The sequence below is a fragment of the Lepidothrix coronata genome, unplaced genomic scaffold (genome assembly GCF_001604755.1).
Source record: "Lepidothrix coronata isolate B3197 unplaced genomic scaffold, Lepidothrix_coronata-1.0 Scaffold256, whole genome shotgun sequence".
Taxonomy (NCBI): domain Eukaryota; kingdom Metazoa; phylum Chordata; class Aves; order Passeriformes; family Pipridae; genus Lepidothrix; species Lepidothrix coronata.
In genome coordinates, this window is record NW_016690436.1 from 824,412 (window position 1) to 844,770 (window position 20,359).

General features: G+C 39.4%; 1 protein-coding gene across 2 annotated transcripts; it reads left to right on the forward strand.

Moving 5' to 3' along the window:
- Positions 1 to 1,468: 1,468 nt before the first annotated feature.
- CP (ceruloplasmin (ferroxidase)) lies at positions 1,469 to 19,308 on the forward strand. Of its 2 annotated transcripts, XM_017835414.1 has the most exons (20): positions 1,469 to 1,539; positions 1,629 to 1,798; positions 3,409 to 3,653; positions 4,824 to 5,036; positions 5,514 to 5,687; positions 6,255 to 6,509; positions 7,690 to 7,855; positions 8,812 to 8,951; positions 9,524 to 9,664; positions 9,788 to 9,999; positions 10,485 to 10,635; positions 12,227 to 12,439; positions 12,796 to 13,003; positions 14,221 to 14,360; positions 14,820 to 14,948; positions 15,502 to 15,608; positions 16,368 to 16,584; positions 17,168 to 17,307; positions 17,786 to 17,948; positions 19,018 to 19,308. In XM_017835414.1, the coding sequence occupies exons 2-20, from the start codon at positions 1,644 to 1,646 to the stop codon at positions 19,086 to 19,088; spliced, it is 3,240 nt and encodes a 1,079-aa protein (XP_017690903.1). In that variant the 5' UTR covers positions 1,469 to 1,539; positions 1,629 to 1,643; the 3' UTR covers positions 19,089 to 19,308. The 2 variants fall into 2 exon arrangements, with proteins under 2 accessions (XP_017690903.1, XP_017690904.1); XM_017835415.1 differs by lacking the exon at positions 6,255 to 6,509 and having other exon boundaries at positions 1,538 to 1,798.
- The last annotated feature ends 1,051 nt before the right edge of the window (positions 19,309 to 20,359 follow it).

Genomic DNA, 20,359 nt, shown 5'->3' on the forward strand with positions numbered 1-20,359 from the left:
TCCAGAATTTCATCATAGATTTGGTCAGATTTCAAAATCTTGGCTTTGGCCACAGTAATTGAGGCAGAAGCAGAGTCCTCCATTTAGTGCAGATCTGTAGAATGTTCCAAAAGATGAGATTATGAAATTCAGTATTCTGACAGTGCCTGATTTTTTTTATATGAATGGTGATTAAAATTGATAATTTATCTGTATACCACAGTCCTGGTAAACAAGGCTTAGATTTGTATATCATGAAAGGAAAGCTGCTGTACTTTAGTTATGTTCTGAATCTTAGTCTTCTATCCAAAATAATAATAATTTTTCTGACCAGTATTAAAATAGCTTCAGAGAAGATTGTGATTACTACAGGTATTTTTGAATTGCCATACAATGGAAAATGTAATTTAGAATGACTGTTTCAGTGCTCAGAGCACAGACAAGACTTTTTAAGAATTCCCAAGTGACTGAAAATACACGTTTTTCTTAATAGAAGTTTACAGGTGGCTTTGTTTGTCTAAAGCTTCAGACACAACCATGTTGTATGAATATATGCTCAGAAAAAGTGCCATTGCAAACTTTACTTAGGTGGTTTTTAAACATTCCATATTTAAGGTCCAATTTTGTTCTTAATTTTCAATGAGACTAACAGATACAAAATGATTACAGAACTTGAATCAAGCAAAAGAAGCATTTGGCACTGAGTAGTGCATTTTGATAAGGGTAGTAGTTAAGATTATCTGGATCTTCTGATTTTAATCATTGAAGAATGTGGCTTATCCTGTCTGCAACAGACTAGGAGGCAGATGACACAGGGAGGTAGTTTTGTGGAATTTGTGAGCCTCAGTTGAGGAACACTAAAACTTCTTGAAAAGGGGGTGCAAACATTCCCCACCTCCATCCCTGAATAGCCGGTCCTTTTCATCTCTAGCAACACGTGCCACACTTTGTGCTAAAATTACATTTCCAAGGGAAGTGTGGTGTGCAGTAGAGCTGACCCAGGCATGCCCTGATGTGCACACTGGTCCCAGTGACACCAGTCCTCCCTTGTCTGTCAGTTTGGTGGTGGCTGTGCAGAAGGGAGGAGGAAGATCTGTGGGAGCAGAACAAGCAAGGGGAACAGGCAGCTGCAGGCGTACCTTGGGCTCCCTGTGTCAATGCAGAGCAGATACACGGGGGAAAGGTGTTGCTTAGAGCTTTCCACAACATGCTTGAGAAGTTGTGTTCTTGTGCCACAGGTCACAAGAATTATTTTCTCAGTAGCATCCGAGCTATAGAGAGAGTCATGAAGATAGTGAAGAATGTAATTAAGCTTAAATCTGTAAATCCATTAAAATCTGCTTTCAATTCAGTGACAAGATTTACAATCTATGACAGTCTAAATGGTGATGATGATCTAAATGTGCAGGATAGTAGGCTGGCAGAAATAGAAAAAATTTCTTTGAAGATTATCTGAACTGACAAGGTTACCAGAATCTTTTGTTTGCTCTTGACACAGAAAGACATTGTGCAATTGGTGTTATTGTGTTCAGCAAAGCAAACAGCAGCAGGGACGGGGAGGTGAGGAAGTGGGGAGTGGGAGACACAGTAACATATAAAGGGAAATTGCATAGGCCTGTCCTGCGTTTTTATTTCACGTTTTCCACAAGGTTCATGAATGCAAAATGAAGCTATTTCTCCTAAGCTGCTTGCTGTTTTCTTGCTGTTGGCGAGCTGGGGCAGTGAACCGTGAGTACTACTTGGGCATTACAGAGACTGTGTGGAACTACGCGCCCGGCAGTGCCAACGCCGTCTCGGGGCAGCTTTTTGCGGAAGAAGAGTAAGTAAAGCAGTTCACACTGGTTGAGTTTGATTTTACAGCATCATCTGGTTTAGGCACCAGGGCCACACTGGTGAAGGCAGTGAAATGAGTCTTGTTGGTGTCAGTGGATTTTTTTCTGGCTTGCTTGAGAACTTCATTCCAATGTTTTGCTAATTAAAAGCATTTGGATATGTAGGGGGTGTGAATTTGTTGTAATGAAACATTTACTAAGAAGAGACTAGAAAAAGACCCCAAAAGTCTAATGTTTAACTTTGAATGTCCAAGATGTCAGTGCCAAAGAGATGACTTTTGCTGTTGTTTTTAAATGCAGAAGCTTGACAAATTTAAAACTTTCCTACTGTGCACAGGTTTCCTTTTTAGCTGTTCTTTTTTAGCAGGGGTGGTTCTCTGTGCAGCAGCACAGCTGGGTCCTTCCACAACAGTGGAGGAGCTGAGTTTCTTGTCACAAGGCAAGGAGGGTCCTGGGCAGACTGAGTGCAGTGAGTAGGCTGAGGATAAGTACAATCAGGAGGAGGGAAGCACCCTGGAGGTATGAATAATCAATAAAGAAAACTCAGATATAAAAGGCATCAGAGAAACATTTGAGAGAGAAAAAGTGTTCCTCCCTTCTATTTTTTCAGTGCCTTTAGAATTAAATAGGACTATACCAAAATAAAAACAGTGATGAGAGAAATCAGAAATTGGAAAGATCTCAAAAATGCAGTTCTCATTTAGTCTGTGGATGAGGGATTAGATGATTTCCTGTGGTTTGTTTTCTCTAGTGAGAGCCAGCTCTCTCAGCCATAATCTACCACTCCATAGGGTGTGAGATGAAGCAGTCAGCTTTTTTTTCTTTCACTCACAAACTGCATGAGGTATAAGACACTGTCAGTGATTCAGCAGGCTACTAATTCTGATCAGGGGTGGAAACAAGGCACCTTATCTGAGAATTCCAAAGCTGTGTTGTAATACAGTGAAGCACTGCTGTTCACTGCACTTTCACTGCTTTGCTCTGCTCTGTGATGACCTGCAGCTTGCTGCATTAATTCCAAGTTTTCAATGGTTGTACGCCTGAAGTGGAGCTGGTCCCTTTTATTATACTTCTCATTTTCAGGTCCTTCAATTCCTCTTCTCCTGAGCCCTTTAACTATGAGGCTCTGTGTGTGTGGAAGTTGATGTTTATAGGGGCAGGGAAAAGCACAGTGCAGAAGAAATACTTTTCAACTAAATGATAGCTGTTTAAACAGTCCAGTAAGAGCCATAACCTATTTGTTTGCTTTCGTTTGCAACTCAAAAGCCTCGTGCACTCAGACTTCTACTAACTGAGCCTTTGCAACTGAGTTTGTACTCCTCAAGTTTCATGGAACCCTGAATTGGCATTTTAATTCCATTTCAGGTCTGTGCTTGCCAAGGTACATACAATTCCCTCCCCACATGCTCAAACAATACTCTGCCTCATAGAAAATACCTTGCATTTTTGGGAAGTATTAACTTGCTTCACATGGCTTGCTCGTGGTTGTGCACAGTGCTATGGAGGACGGGTCTTTATTTGAGACTATTAATTTAAACCATTAACATATAAAACAAGTACCTGACACTACAGATGTGTTTGTGTATTTTCTTTACAGGCAGGCTGAAGTCTTTCTCAAAAGAGGACCACATAGGATAGGAAGCACTTACAAGAAGGCTGTCTACACTCAGTACACCAATCATTTATATGATGTGATAGTTGACAAACCTTCCTGGCTGGGTTTTTTAGGTCCTATAATTAAAGGAGAAGTTGGCGATTCCATTACTGTCCACTTGAAAAACTTTGCTTCAAGAAACTACACACTGCATCCACATGGTGTAAGATATACAAAAGAAAATGAAGGTAGGCTTGATTCCGTCCTGTCCCAGAATTTATCAAAAGTTAATCATCCTTCTGAGTATAAGTGATATTCTCTCATCAGAGAGAACACTGGTCAAGTAAATAAAGATTTAAATTAGGACACAATCAATTTAAAATAGGAGCTAAGAAGTTTGAGAATTTTTTCCAGAGTGAAATACAAAGCCAAAAGTGGCAATTTTAGATCAACATTTTACCTGAAATAACAGTATTTGTGTTTCAACTGAAATAAGGGTATAAAGGTATATAAGAGATTCAGGTATGGATACACAAAAGAAAAATTGATGCTGTTGTAGAGAAGATATTGTTAACAGTGATAACATACAGTTCCAAATTCTTAACACTAAGTTCGTGTATATGGTATATGAGATGTAAGAATCTCTTAAAATGGAAAAACAGATATGACTTAGTAATTAATTAATTAATGAGATGAAAGTCTGACACACTTTAAGATGCATTTAGGGGTGCCTTTGGGATTAGTGATGGCTTGTCCTTGCAATAGCCAGTCTTGGCACACTCAGACAATGGGGGATTTTCTGCACTGGATGGCACCAGAATATGGCTTTTATTAGTAGGCCTGAAAAACAGTGTGTAAATCATTGGGAATATGATGTTGTCTCAAAATCAGTCTTTAAAAATCTTTCATTAGAAAAATGTTATGAAGTATCAGCCTACCTTCTAAAATTTTGTGAACTTTTTCATTACAACGAGTATATATCTTGATATAGCCACACTGTGGAATCAGAGCAGTATGTTACGTAGCAGTACATGCACTTTTGAGAACTTTTTTCTGTTGCTATCCTTCCAGCAATATTTTAGAACAGTTTCCAAGATTAATATTTAACAAATGTTTTGCAAATATTTGAATTGTTATCTTTTTACCAGAAGTACATAGTCCCCTTCCAATAAATAAAGGATTAACTTTAATGTGCCATTAATTGAAGTACTCCTATGGACTTCAAAGGCAAATGAAGAGATTTCTAAAGAGAAAGAAAACATCTATTCCCCTGATTTAAAAGTTGTGCTTTTTTAACCTCTATCCAGATGTCCAGTCCATTTTACTGCAACACGTAGTGAACTTGAAGCATGGTAGGTGCTATCCTGACACCCTGTTGTGAATATGTTGTGGTAACAGTGGCTGTGTGGCATCTTCAGGTGCTTTTTATCCTGACAACACCAAAGATTTGCAAAAGAGAGACGATGCTGTGGAGCCTGGAGGCCAGTACACTTACACATGGGACGTGACAGAAGATCAAGGTCCAGCTCCAGGAGATGCAGACTGCATAACCAGGGCTTACCACTCCCACATAGATGCTCCAAGAGATGTTGCCTCAGGGCTTGTTGGGCCTTTAATAATTTGCAGGAAAGGTAAACCATAAATAAATAAATGAATAAACAGATACGTATGCAAGGTGATTGATAATGGTCTGATAAATATCAGTGAAATAATTTACTGGAAGAGGAGGTTACAGTTGGTTCTAAAATAACAGCTTTTGGTCTTCTCAATTAGCTGCCTTCAATAGTATAGGAAGTAGTTTGATTTTGTGTGTGACAGTGAATATAATTTGCAGAATACTTTGTCCACAAATCCAAGAGTGAGATGTGTTCATACAAGGAAGTGTAAATACTGATATAAAAAGCAGATTTACGTGCAATTATTTTATACTATCTATCAAAAGGGATTTTTGTTTCCTGAGTGTGTCTGTAAGTTTATGTGTACAGTCACACTCAAGAAAAGTGGCAAAAACAGGGTCCAGCCCTACTGAGACTACAGTTAAAACTGACAAAAAATGTCAGTTACCAAGGATTTTGAATATGACTTTGATATACTGCTTTCTTTTTCAGGTACAATGAATAGGGACAGTGATCAACACTTTGATGCTGAATTTATCCTTATGTTTTCCGTGATGGATGAAAATCTCAGTTGGTATCTAGAGGAAAATATCAGAACATACTGTTCTGAGCCTTCCGAAGTGGACAAAGACGATGAGGACTTCCAAGAAAGCAATAAAATGCACTGTGAGAGAACATTATATTAATGTTGCTTGTCATTGATATGGTCAAATAATGTATTTGTGTCTTGTCTCTTCTAAAGATGAATTGTTGATAATCTTTTTTTTCAATCAAGGGTTTTTCTTGGAGGATTAAGAAAGATCCTTTTCAATTAAAAAAAAAGGGCAAGTATTGTACAGTCACACCTTTGGAGTTGTGATATAAAATTCTTAGGGGCCAAGAAGCTCTTTGCCAGTGTAGTTTCCCAGGCACTCTAAACAGAGTTGTATTACTTTGTTCTGTTTCTTAGTCCTGAGTTTTGTACTACAATATCACAGTTTAGAAAAGCAATTTTTACTGTTAATGTAAACAAATAAGATACCTTTGGCTCTGACCAATGGAATTCCAGAATCATAGAAGGTAGCTGTGCAGATGAAATGTGTGTCTGGTATTGGCTCACCTTCAAAGGTGTGGAGCTTTCTTTTGAGCCTCTTTCTATTTTGAAGAATAGAGCAATGGTTGTATGATAGCTGCTTTTGAGGAAAAGATCCTAAGACCTGTGAAGTTAACTGTAATAAACAATATTTATTTTAGCCATCAATGGGTACATGTATGGATACCTACCAAACCTCACGATGTGTGTGGAAGATAAGGTAAAATGGCATCTTTTTGGCATGGGTAATGAAGCTGATATCCATTCAGCATACTTTCATGGACAGACTTTAATAGAAAGGCATCATCGAGTTGACACCATCAGCCTCTTCCCAGCCACATTCGTTGATGCTGTCATGACACCAAGGAGCCCTGGGGAATGGCTGCTTAGCTGCCAAGTGAATGACCACATTGAAGGTACAGTAACAGTTTCAGTGATCAGAATTTTTTTAGCTTGAGCTAAGAGCTTACTGACTCACTTCGGCAGGGCTCCTGACCTGGTTATATTCTCCTCTGGGTAACAAAACTCTGTTAGTAACTGAAATGCCTACAAGTGCATTACATGGGCTTGAGCATGTAGCCATGAAAATCAAGGGCATTCTTATCTCTAACGGAGCTGCAATTAGCACAGCTGCACTTTTACAAGCCTCAGCTTTGGACAAAAAACCAGCACAGTGTTTGCCTCTTACTGAAAATAACTAACCACAATTTTCTGTTTGACAACATAAAAGCTGGGGCTCGCTCCATTTTTATCAAGGGGCAACTTGCCTGCAGACAAAGACATTCCAGAATTGGCAAATAAGCTGAGATGTTCTGTTCTCTTCCCTGTGTCTTCCTGTATTTTCAGGTTTTGATAACCATATGAAATACTTAGAAGCTGATTCCATGCTTTTGAATTATCTGTATCCCTATAAGGGAGAGAAGTAATTTGTCACAAAAGTGGGAAAGAACATAGAACTGAAAATCCTTCTCCAAGATTTGAAAATTCTAATATAAAAAGGAGTATGTAACTTACAGATTCAACAACACAGAGATTATAAACTTTGAAATGGTTTTCACATCCAGCAACATCCTGATATGGCTGAAGCATCCTGGGCAAAACTTGAATCCTACAAGTTGACCTAATGTATGACTGTAAAAGGGCTCTCTTTACTATATTATTTGTATCTCCAGCAAGCATATTTGCTAACAGACCGTTCTCTTAGTGCAGAGACCCAGCAGTTTCACAAGTAAGCTCTTAGTTAGATTTAGATGGAAGATGGTCAGTTTGGTAGCATCTGACCTTGGCTGAAGTGCTCATCGACAGAACTGCATCCACCCTACCCTGATCTTCTCTGCTGTGCCAGTTGCAGCTTTAGAAGCAGAAAGCCCTTTACCACACCTGTCTACCTGCTGTAGATACCACAGCTGGGTCTCTCCTAGCTCAGCTGGCATGCATTCTTTTATAACGTTCATCTTCTTCTTTGTTTGTGATTTGCACGTCCATCAGTGGTGTGGGAATTCTCCAGGGAAGAGAACAGCTGTGGGAAGCAGGGAAAAGGAAAACAAAGTGCAGTTCCTTCTCCTTAGGTTTCTCTACCTCCTCTTTTTTTTCCAGGTGGTATGCAGGCCCTTTTTAAAGTAAAAGACTGTAAGAAGTCCACACCAGCTCACAATGAGAGTACAAAGATAAGACAGTATTTCATTGCTGCTGAGGAGATCATCTGGAATTATGGCCCATCAGCAATGAACCATTTTACAGGACAAGAATTAATCATTGACAGGTAAAGGCTTCTAATTAAAGAAGCTTTATTTTCCAAGCAGAATTGATTTAAACATGCTAAATAAGGTAAGACGTATGGTAGAACTGACTTTTAAGCAAATTGCTCATTGTCCTTACCTCTGCTTAAATATTAATGCTAGAATAAATATCAGACCAAACTAGATCTGTTGTTTTCCTTGTAATCTTACTGTAAATTCTGCTGCTATGTTAGTCATTTCACTGGGACTAAGATTAACTATTATGTCCCATGTAGGCAGTGACCCCCGATGGTTCAAGAGGGTTGATTATTCTGAGTAAGAGAACAAAGCTAGGAATTCATGATCATGGCCTCACTGATGGAAATCATGCTAACAGCATCTCATCTAGGAAACAGCCTGCACAATATAGCTTTGCCCTTTGCTCTGTGTTTACATATTTAAAACCTGGATCCAATCGCTGAATACACTGATTCCTCAAATTTTTTATCTGTGAGTTAAACACTCACCTCCTCCCCAAGGGGCAAGGCACAGTTCATTGTTTGAATAGTGTTTGTAAAACACTGAAAGGTCCTTTCTTGGAGAGTAGAAGTGTAGATTGAATCTTCTCACTTTGAATTTAGATGTTACATATTCTCGGTATTTTTATCTGCTGTTGTTGAATTATTTATAGCATTTAATTAAAAGTAAACTCAAGGTTATGAAATGTTGACTAGAAATCATTGTTGATGAGTCTCTAAGCCCACTGGCATTTTAAGGGCAACACACCACAGTGGCTTTTTCTTAAAGAGAAATTAGTGAAGGATAATGGATTCCTGCACATCTTAATGGGGACTACATGTAAGTGTGTGGCCAGACCACTGAAAAGAGACACACTCGGCATGTCATAGTTCAGAAAACAGGGTTGAGGTCCTGACTGCCTTTGGACAGCTGAGCATTATGACTTTAACTGTTTGTATCTACTGCAATTTGTTTTACACAGTGAATCTCGCATCTTTTTTGAACAAAGTGAGACAAGAATTGGTGGCTCTTATAAAAAAGCAATTTACAAAGAGTACACAGATGGTTCTTTTACTGAACATAAAAAAAGACTCGCAGAGGAAGCACATCTTGGACTCTTAGGTAAGATAGTCTAAAATTTTTTCATGTCAAAGATTTATGAGAGTAAACAGTCACTTCCACTAGTTAGCAAGCAGTGCCCCCACCTCCAAGGAGGGGTCCTAAGCTCTCCCTGCCTCCTGCAGATGCTGGTGCCTGTGGCTTCCCCCAAGAGACACCCCAGGGTATAAGGAAGCTCTTGGAGGCAATGCTGTGGTGGTGCCCAGCTTCCCTGTGGGAGCATGCCATGGTCTGCAAAAGTCGGGTTCTGAACTACAAGGCCAGGCTAGGCAGGTCTAGTCCTATTGATAACCTGTCTGCTTCTGGCAGATGTTGGTGCTAATGTCTGTAAATCCCTTTCCAAAGGGAGGAACTGTCCTGAAAGTCTCTGGGCCTCCACGTGACCTGTGAATGGCTGCTGCCGGGCTACCACGCGATTCAGGCCATGTGCCAGGGACCTGGTGTGTGCCACAGAGGCCTGGGGCATTCCCCTGCGAGGGGAAAAGCAGCCAGCCACTGATTGCCACTAAGTTCGTGGTGACCTGTACACCACTTGATAGAAATGTCCTGTAATTAGACCGTGTGCTCTTTTCCAGGACCTGTTCTCAAGGCTGAAGTGGGCGAGCGCATCAGGGTGACCTTCCGGAACAACGCCAGCCGCCCGTTCAGCATCCAGCCCCACGGAGTGAGTTACGGCCGGAGCATGGCAGGGACACGCTATGGCCCCCTGCCCAGAGGTGTGCCACGGGCCGGGGGGAGGGCTGCAGCACCTTAGCATGTGCTGTCTCACCTCTCCACGTGTTAAAGGGGATAAAATAAAGTTCACTTGACATAATTCCCAGTGGTGATTTCTGTGATAGGTACCGAATCTCCAGCCTCTCACGTGAGTCCTGGTGCTACGTTTACGTATGAGTGGAATGTGCCAGAAGATGTGGGTCCCACAGACCAAGACCCAGACTGTTTAACCTGGCTTTATTATTCAGCTGTGGATGCAGTCAGAGACACCAGTTCTGGCCTTGTGGGTCCTCTCCTGGTGTGCAGGAAAGGAGCTCTTCTTTCGTCTGGGAAACAGGTCAGTCAAAGTAGAAAAATGGAAGCATTTGCATCGTCACAGCTCTATCTGCTTTCTCCTCCTGAATTGCACCACCTCCCCTCCATCTCAGTCTCACCCATGTGCTAAGGGGAATTCAAAATGTGAAGAAAGTGGGTTTGGTTTTCAGTCTGGCTCCAGATAGTCACTTCATTGTGAAAACACCATTGTTGTGAGCAGCCACTGGCGTTCGAGTCTCAGCTAGGATGAGAATGTCTAGGAAAATATAGAGATTTTAAAGACAAATTCATTTCCAGAGGTGGTTCCTGCTAGTAAAAAGAGCATTAGCAGCAAATACTCACAAGATACAGCAATTACAGAGCTTTGAGATGATCAGAATGAAGTATCAATGTATGCATCTACCCTACTTTGTGACTTATAAATTATTATAAGCAGAGATTTTTTTGTTTCCTGACATCTTCTGTTCACTCATTTCTATTTTCCTTTGTGCTATTTCTTCTTAACAGAAAAATGTGAACGTGGAGTTTTTTCTGCTTGCCACAGTATTTGATGAGAATCTGAGCTGGTACTTGGATGACAATATTTTGATGTTTACATTAAATCCTGATAAAACTGACAAAGAGGATGAAGATTTCCAAGAATCTAACAAAATGCACTGTAAGAAAATTATTAGTTAGCCAAAAATAATTTCTACAATAAGGTTTTACTTTTATGATTTCATGTTGGAGGCTAAAAAAGTGTATAGTGGCAGAAATATTTCATTCCTTTCCAGTGGAAAACCCCAAAACGTTTCAATGCGATTCAATTTCAACTACATGTGGTAGTTTAAAGTACAATGCCAGCTGTTCAGTGTCTTGCATGGCAGTTTAGGATTTACATGGTTATGTATCACTTTGAGCAGACAGGAGGAGAAGTTAGGTCTTCAGCCCATGTGCAACCCCTATGAGTGCAACCAGGCACCAAGAGCTACATCATCTGTAGCCTTACAGATGATGTAGCTGAAAGAAGGTTTTTCACAGGATCACAGAAGAGTTGAGGTCGAAAGGGACCTCTGGAGGTCACCTGGTCCAACACCATGCTCAAGCTTGGCCACCCAGAGCTGCTTGCCCAGGACCACATCCTGATGGCTTCTCAATACCTTCAAGGATGGAGACTCCACCATCTCCCTGGACAGCCTGTGCCAGTGCTTGGTCACCCTCACAGTGACAGTGTTTCCTGATGTTTGGAGGGAACCTCCTGTGTGTCACTCGGTGCCCGTGGCCTCTGGCCCTGTCCCTGGGCACTGCTGGGAAGAGCCTGGCTCTGTCCTCTTGGCATCCTCCCTGCAGGTGTTTGTACAGGTGGATGAGATCCCCTGAGCTGCTGCTTTTCCAGGCTAGATATCTGAGCTCTCTCAGCCTTTCCTCATAGGAGAGATGCTTTCTTGTCCCTTTGTTGTCCTGTGGCCCTTTACTGCCCTCCAGTATGTTTGTGTCTTCCGTAGCCGGGAGCCCAGAACTCAGCACAGTCCTGCAGGGGTGGCCTCAGCAGAGCTGAGCAGAGGGGAGGGATCCCCTCCCTCGACCTGCCTGCCGGACTTTGCTTCAGAATGAAAGTCTTTGCTTCTTTAACAGAGCAGAGCTGAGTTTCACACTGATTGTATTTTGGTACTGCAGAAATATTTTTCAAGTTTCCTGTTAAAAAACCATTTTTACCTTCAGGGCCCAGCCCTGCCAATAAGTCCTACTCTTTAAGCACATTTACGTGAGTGCTTTCTTAAATTTTGCTCTCTGGGCATTGCCACTATTTACAGACCATTGGTGCTGAGCATTCAGTGGTACCTGTGAGGCCCAGGATTTGAAAGTTTTGCACAGAAGTAGCTAGAAAGGGTTAATAACTCAAAAACCCTTCAGATTGCCTCCACTATATGGCTGGAGGGGGTCACAGGGTATAAAATAGAATGCTTTATGCATCCTGAATACTTGACAGGAATAAAGCAGAGGAAATTCCAGTTGGTTAAGGCAGCAACCTGTGCTTTAGACATTGAAAAGGAGAACGGTTAGAAATTATTTTTCAATACTGGGGTTTAAAAGTTGTTTTGCTTGAGTCAATTTTCTAGGTTTGTTGATGTGATGAAGTATTTTATTATTGATATTTCTGTCAGTCTAAGGCATCACATTACATCTGAAGTGTTTATTAATTAATCTGTATTGCAGAATTAAATCATATATTAATAAAGGTGGGTTTTGCTTTCTCAAATCTTCTACAGCCATTAATGGTTATATGTATGGAAATCAGCCTGGTCTTGAGATGTGTAAAGGAAGTGTGGTTTCTTGGCATTTGATGGGCTTGGGTTCAGAAGTTGATGTCCATGGGATATACTTCTCAGAAAACACATTTGTAACTAAAGGAACAAGAAGGGATACAGCAAATCTGTTTCCACATACAGTTCTTACAGCTATTATGAACCCTGATTCTGAAGGTAAATGTCTTGTTTAAAAATCCTGTTAGTATTTCAGAAGCTGTTACCAATGAATGTTTTATGCTTAGAGACAAGCCTTAAATAGCTGGTATTTTGATCCTGGTGCTAAAACTCTGCACAGGTGTGATTGAAAGGCAGCAAATTGTAAAGACGTGTTCTTAATGCTAAAGCCTTGATTTTTCCAACTTCTCTGTGTGCTGAATTTTATTACAAGTAGCCATACTGCACAAAGAGTTTGTACCTTATATGAGCAATAGCCTGTGTGTCAGTCTTTAAACACTACATCAATATTGGTAATACAATCTTAAGGTAACAGACTTTTGTCCTCAAGTCTTTATTTCTTGTATGACCTCTAGGAATTTTTGAAGTGTCCTGCCTGACAACAGACCACTACACTGGGGGCATGAAACAGAACTACAAAGTGAAACAATGCCACTGGTGGAATGTAGATCCATCTCTGTATTTGCATGAAAAGACTTATTACATTGCTGCAGTGGAAGTTGAATGGGACTATTCTCCCAACAGGACATGGGAATTTGAACGGCATCAACACCATGAGGAAAGGTACTTTGGAATATACACAGGGGAAAAAATGCAAAACAAGCAAAACAGCAACTCACTTCTCCTCTGAACCTTTTCCTCCTCCAAACATTTCTAGGCACGCTTTATTTTCATATATATTTTTAGGGCTCACTTGAATTTGTGGTCCTTCCCCTGTACTATTGCCATGTAACTATGAGCCAGACAGCACAATGTTCAAGAAGTAGTCCAGCATAGACCTTCTGTGGGACAAGTGTATATTTTCATGATTTCTGGATAGTGCATGTGCATTTATTATTTACTGATGTTGGTAGTCCCTGATGTGGAAAGCTTAAAACATTCATTGTCATCGCAGCTCCGATGACTGCTTTGTCCTGATGATTGATTACTTACAATCTGTAACAAGTCTTTGTCTCATGTTTATTTGTAGTCTGAGTAAGGTTCTTTTTTAACTCCTCTCAGTTTCATGAGATTGCACAGGATACGACATGACCTAATCCACTCACTGTGAAGCTTGTTGTCTGGTGTTTTGTTTCCAGTATTTGAATCTCAATGAGAGAGAACTGATTGGATCAAACAATTCATCCCAATTAGCAGAAGAGGCTAAACAAGAACTGATGATTTTCTGTGTTTCACCTGAATAACTTCAATTGAGGTTAAAGTAGCAGATTGTAATAGTCTGTATTTTGTCATTAACTTAATTGTATTTTCTTCTTTTTCCTCAGTTTGATAGCACATTTCCTTGCCCTGCATACCACAGTGGACTCTGACATAGTACTAAGCACAAGTAATATGGACTATGCTGTTATCAGACTTTTTTTTCCCCCACTGTCTCCAGCCCCCATGATCTCAGGAGAGAATCAGTCCCTCACATTTAATTTCATCAGGGCACTTAAGCTTTACAAGTTTTAGGCTTCTTTTCAGATTACAGAAGTCACTGAGGGCTCTGTTTTTCAGTATACAAGTTGCTGTGTGACTTCCTGCAATTTGAAATATCTGCCAGGCCAAGTGCTCAGCATTCTTTCAAGTACTATATAGACTTGGTGTAATTATAGTGAGTTTTTTAACTTTTCAAAGAGAAACCCTCCAGCTTAATGAGAATGTTTTCATGTTGAAGATACCAAAAGTTTATGAGATTACTGTTTCGCTGAGCTGGACTCTTGTTTGACAGTTAATTGACATAACTGCAAAAGATGTTTTAAAATACATGAAGAAATGTTTTGGTTTTTTTCTTTTGGCAGCCCTGGCAATCCATTTTTAAATAAAAATGACAAATTCATTGGCTCAAAATACAAAAAGGTTGTATATCGCGAATACACTGATCAGACATTCAGTACTCCCAAAAACAGAGCAGAGGAGCAGCAGCACCTGGAAATTCAAGGTAGAGTCATCATAAAGTTCAGTTTTGAAAATGTGAAAAATGCAGTGACACAAGCCAAAAGATACTATTTGAATAATGTTGAGTATAGTTCTACCCAGACAAAGTGCCTAAACCTATGTGGAATTCCTACCTTTATTATGGTGTTTTCCCTGCAAGATTACATTGCTTGCTGTACAAGTTAAAAACCCTTCTGGTTTGCTGCCTGATCAGAGGTCAGTATTTCCAGCATAAAGCTGGGTAGCAACATCCAAACTGACTTCAGGTACCCAGTAGGTGCTCAGAACTTTTGAGACCTAGGGGCTTAACTTCAGCATCTCAGGTTGGCAAGTCATAGTGAACAACACTATCTGTATAAAGTTTTCTGTTGACTTATAAGCCAATAGTATGAATTTGAACACAACAAACTGTTTGCTCTGATCTTTTGTAAAACCACGTTCATCTTTCTTTTCAATCCAACAGGGCCACTGCTTATGTCAAATATTGGAGATAAAATTATAATAGTTTTTAAGAACTTAGCATCAAGACCTTATTCTATCCACGCCCATGGAGTGAAAACAGACAGTTCTGCTATTGCTGTAACTAACCCAGGTATCAAACCATCCTTCCTTATTTCTAGCAGGTAACATCAAGACTTCTAGTAAGGTTTATTTCAGATAGTAGGAAAGACATAGTTTTTGTTTGTATGTTTTACCTCAGGTTCTTAAATTTTTGATGTCGATTATGACAAATATTTCTACAGTTCAGATGGCCCTGCTAACTATGGCTATGTATCCTAGTCCTTGACTGATCAGTAATGTTTTGACACAACGTGGCTGCACCTTTCATGAAAGCAAACAGATTTGGTTACGTAGGGAAAGCATAGCTTATGCTATTATTTCTGAAGTTCCTCTGTGATCTTTACAAAAGATACAGTTGTCTTTATTAATATGGTAAACTGAACAGGGAAGACAGACAAAAAAACCCAAACAAACACTGTCAAGAAGAATCAGAGGTCTGCAGAAGTTAGCCAGTGCAGTAATTGGGAAGGGGAAGTTCAAGACATATATAAGCTGTAAATGGAGATAACAACTGTTTCAAAATGACCTCCTATAGGTCAGCATACTGAAAATTTCTAAAATTCATTGATACTTATTTAATTCAGGTGAAACAAAAATCTATGTTTGGAAAATCCCAGAGAGATCTAGTCCTGAGAGAGGAGATCCACATTGCATTGCATGGGCATACCATTCAACAGTGGACATCATTAAGGTATATAATTAATATCAGTCTAAAAGGTTTTGTTCATGACTCCAACATGGATATACTTACAGGAAAAGGGAATTCGAAATTCTTTCTGCTTTCTCTGTCAGGTTATTTCCCCTGTTACCATACCTTTGAATTTAAATGTTTCTTGAAGTCAAGTTGCAGGAAAGTCAGGGCATAATTTGAGAGTCACGGCCCTCCATGTTCTTGCTTTCTGGTTTTTCTGCTGCTGGTATAATCACCTCACTCAGATTTCCTCATTGAAGCTAGCACTTTATAGCTTGCTCAGTATCTAATTAATCATGTGGGGGAAAGCTAACATGCAGCTGTGAAACACAACTCTGCCATTTCTTACCAAGCATGCATTAACTTAACGACTAATAATTTTTAGTGGAAATGAATGTACTCTTGCCTTCATGTCTCAACAAATACAAATAAAATGTCGAGAAGTATATTTTGAATGTAAACCAAGCTCAAAATGATAAAATTATAAAAACAGTTTGGCAAAAAAAAAGAGCAAGAAATTAATATGGAATGAATGCTTATTTCTAGCAGGAGGTGAAAATGAGGCAGTTAGTCTTCACTGAGCTTGATCCATGGGTAGCATGTAACAGTTGAGAAATAGCCTTGTTTGCCTGACAATGACTGCCTTTATTCTCAGCTACTGACAGCTGTAAAGATAGTAAGAGGATTCAGGTCTGTCATTAAATGTGCTTCTGCTTAGTTAAATCTTGCAATTATGTGGTTTTTCATTTGTCATTTCAGGACACTTACAGCGGATTAATAGGCACACTTGTTGTGTGTCATAGGCATTATCTGCCATCATTTCATACTAAAAAGAAAGTTCAATTTGCTCTTCTTTTTATGGTTTTCGATGAAAATGAATCGTGGTACTTGGATGAAAACATTAAAACCTATTCTGCCAACCCACATCTTGTTGACAAAGAGGATGAGGACTTCCTTGAAAGTAATAAAATGCATGGTATGTTTCCCAATTCAGTTAATATAACTCTGGGAACTCCATAAAATTGTATATTTGAAAGTAGTTCACATAAATTTGACTTCCTCACTGCCCCCGAATTTACTGTTCCAGTGCAGAAGGCCTGAAAAATTTTACTCAAACTGTTTGAAAACACTGTTAATGCCACCGAATGACTTTTTTTCCCCACAGATTAAAGAAAAAAACCCCAAACAAATTCCCCCTCCCCTCCAGATATTCCCATGTTGAAGTGTTTTGGTATCAGCAAACAACTGTTCTGAATAAGCTGGAAAGGCTATGTGCATCCTGAAAGCATGTCCTGGTAAAGCTTACCCCTTAAAAAGAGCTGTGGGAATTACATATCTTTAAGAACTGCAAAATTACCAATGGTGTACAGCAAAGAAATTTTATTTACCATGTTATTCTTTCTAGATAAATATGGAATATAAACACACGTTTATAATGTGCTGTCCAAAGCCATTACTTTTGTCTGGCACTTGCTTTCAAATCTTGTATTACATGAAAGTTTAGAGATCAACAATGCACACAATTTATTTTCTCTGTCTTGTTCTTTCCTTCTGTTTAGCCATTAATGGAAAGGTGTTTGGAAATTTGCATGGCCTGACTATGCATGTTGGAGATAAAGTCAGCTGGTATCTGGTGGGAATGGGCAATGAGATAGACATTCACACAGCACACTTCCATGGCCACAGCTTTGACTACAAGGTATCAAGTCCTTTTCATTTATTTCTTGCTGTGTTAAGAACGAGAGGTAGGTCAATTACCAAGGACTGTAATCTATCGTGAAAAGTCACGTTACAATATTAAGCAGGGCTTGTAATTTGACTGTAAGGTTTTTATGCCTCAAACCTTTATTTGGTCAACATACATGAGCCAGAGAATATCTGCCAGTAGCATTTCCTGACTGGTAACCTCACAAGCTGCTTTAACATGTCAGCTGTGAACTTCTCGTGACTGTTGCTGTGACAAAAGCTGTAGTTGTCCTTCATTTTTGTTTAGCTGATAGATTATTAAACTCTGGAGCATGAAATGGATGTACAAAAGTGATGCTTCAGTAGAAATGACACACAGGTGTCTTTTCATTCAACTGTGATTGAAATGTTTGGTGAGTAAATGGATAAAGCTTAAATTACTGCCACCTGGTAATGCCACCGTTTAACTGTTGCTTGTGTTTGTCATGAAGCAAACAGGGATTTACCGGGCAGATGTCTTTGACCTGTTCCCTGGGACATTTCAAACTGTGGAAATGACTCCACAGAACCCTGGAACCTGGCTGTTACACTGTCACGTTACTGACCACATCCACGCAGGCATGGAAGCAACCTACACTGTGCTCCCAAAGGAAGGTAAGAGCTCTCGAGCTCCGTAATGGTCATGATGTTTAAAGGTGCACACTGGGGCTCACAGACACTCCAGTGTACTCAGAACCAGTGCAGACATCCAGAGATATTCCATGTCTAGAAGCTACTTGGTCATACTTCCCTCAAGGCTGCTCAGGAGACCAAAGTAACTAAAGGACTGGATGTTAACTGGTTATTGCTTCAGCTTCCCATCCATGTAAAGTGACAGGTTTTTATTTAAAAAGAATTCTTCATGAGACAGTATTTCTGTACCCAAGAATTGCCAGTCAGACTCCATCTCAATCTTCATTTAAAACAATAAGAACAGTTGGTAAATAAAGCTGAATTCATCATTCCTACACAGCTGAAGTACTGAAAAATTAAAACAGTGTTTTCTTTCTCAAGAACATGTTTTAGCTTTACAGACACTATTACCTTGCTCTAGCAATATTACCTGTAAAAAATCTTGAATCTTGAGGAATTTTGAAAGCTCTTGTTTCTACAAAGTTAATACAACTTTAAAAGCGACTCTTTCCAGTACTCAAAAGACAGAGCATAACAGGTATTCCTTGTAATTGACAGAAATAGAATAATAGGAATATTTCAAAATATGTGTATGTATATGCATATATATATATATACATATAACTATATGATGTTTATTTGTATCTGTACTAAAAATACAGACTGGAATGTTAAACAGAATCTAATTCTATTTTATAAACCACTGGCATGTAAAACACAATCTAGTTCTATTTTATAAACCCTACTGATTTACAGAGTACATTGTGCCAAACCTGCACAGACAATAAGAAGGCTGATTTGAGAGTACACAGAAAGAGATGCAGAAAGAGATTTTAACTTGTAGCAGCAGTAGGTTGGATTTTTCATTATTAGCCATCTAAAGAGCATCAAAATGTACCCTTCAGTGCATCTTAAAGCTGTTTTTAAATCTAACTCACAATGTCCAGAAGGTACTGGGATCCACTGTGCTCATTTTGGACTCTGCTGGCCACATGCACAGACTGTTCTTTTGATGAAATGCATGTAAAAAAAGCTATTTTCCCCCTTACAGATAAACGGTCTTTGTTCCCAAGATTATTCAATCAGTCCAAGTGTAAAGGCATGGCAGGCACACAAGAATGATGAAAGCATTTTAACACAGTGGTTCTCCAAGGTCTGTCTTCAGTGAACATTCTTGGAATATATTCTCTTCTGATCAACTCATCTCCACGTATGTTTTGGAAAATTTCATGTAGTGGCCACAGGTACCAAAAGGGCCATAGACTAAGACAGCTGAATGGATATGACAGCTCATAAATATATTTTTCTCTAAATAAAAGTTGTATCTCGCAAGCTAAACATATTCTAGCTGGTGCCTAATGCGTGTTATTTAACAGCTGAGGAACACGGAAGGGCCTAATGAAATGTACCTTTTTTTAAAGTTTGAAAATAACTCTGTGTAACAGCAAAATTTGTTTTGCGTATCTGCCATCACACTGTCACATTTTACTAGACAGATATGGTAGCAGTTATTACTTAGAAAACAGCAATTTGGTTATCACTTTATCCATAAGTTGACACTGAAAATATATATAGTATTGTATAATTGAGCAGTTAACAAAATAGTTCTGTTATTTCTGTTGAATTATTTTATAATTTTATCCAGTAACACCTTTCAAGATGATTGGTACATTTAAAAGATGTGATGACTGAGGGATCATGGTTGCATAAGATGTTTTTCTTTTTCTGTTATGAAAATAATTCTAAGGCAGACAAAACTATGCTGCAATAAGCCTGATGAAATGAGAAGGGCAAAATTTGTTGATGTCTATACTAAAGAGCTTTGCTCTGACAACTCTGAAGTAACTCCTGTAGTGGAATCCCTTTGCTGTTAGTTACGTAGTGCAGCCCTTGGCAAAGGTAAAAGGAAGTGTTTCCTGACAGATGGAAGCAGCAGTATCAGTGCTTGATACTGGTGATGCTGGTCAAAAATGAAAGCAGTAAGAGCAGATATGGTCGTGCCATCCAGTTGTTTCAAAAGCCCAGCTCCACTCACGTTAGGCCTCTATCTGACAAGAGGGAAGGATGTATGGGATGGGCAGGCAAAGCAAAACATCTGGGTTTACACCTATCAGAACAAAGTTGCTTCTCTGTAACAAACCTAAATTGTTTTGGCCTTTTTTTAAGGTGTAAGGTTATCCTGAAACCAGCGTAACACCTACCAGTAAATTAATAATTGATTTTCGTGGTAGCAGGAATGCTACGTGGGTAACAAACTACTTTCAATTTATCTTTTTTTTGTTAATGTATTTTAGCTGAAATATGGATGATCTCTTCTGCCTGACTTCTACAGGTTTAAGTAACATTACAACTTCAGTGAAAACAGATTTAATAGAGTCAGTGTCAGCTAATTA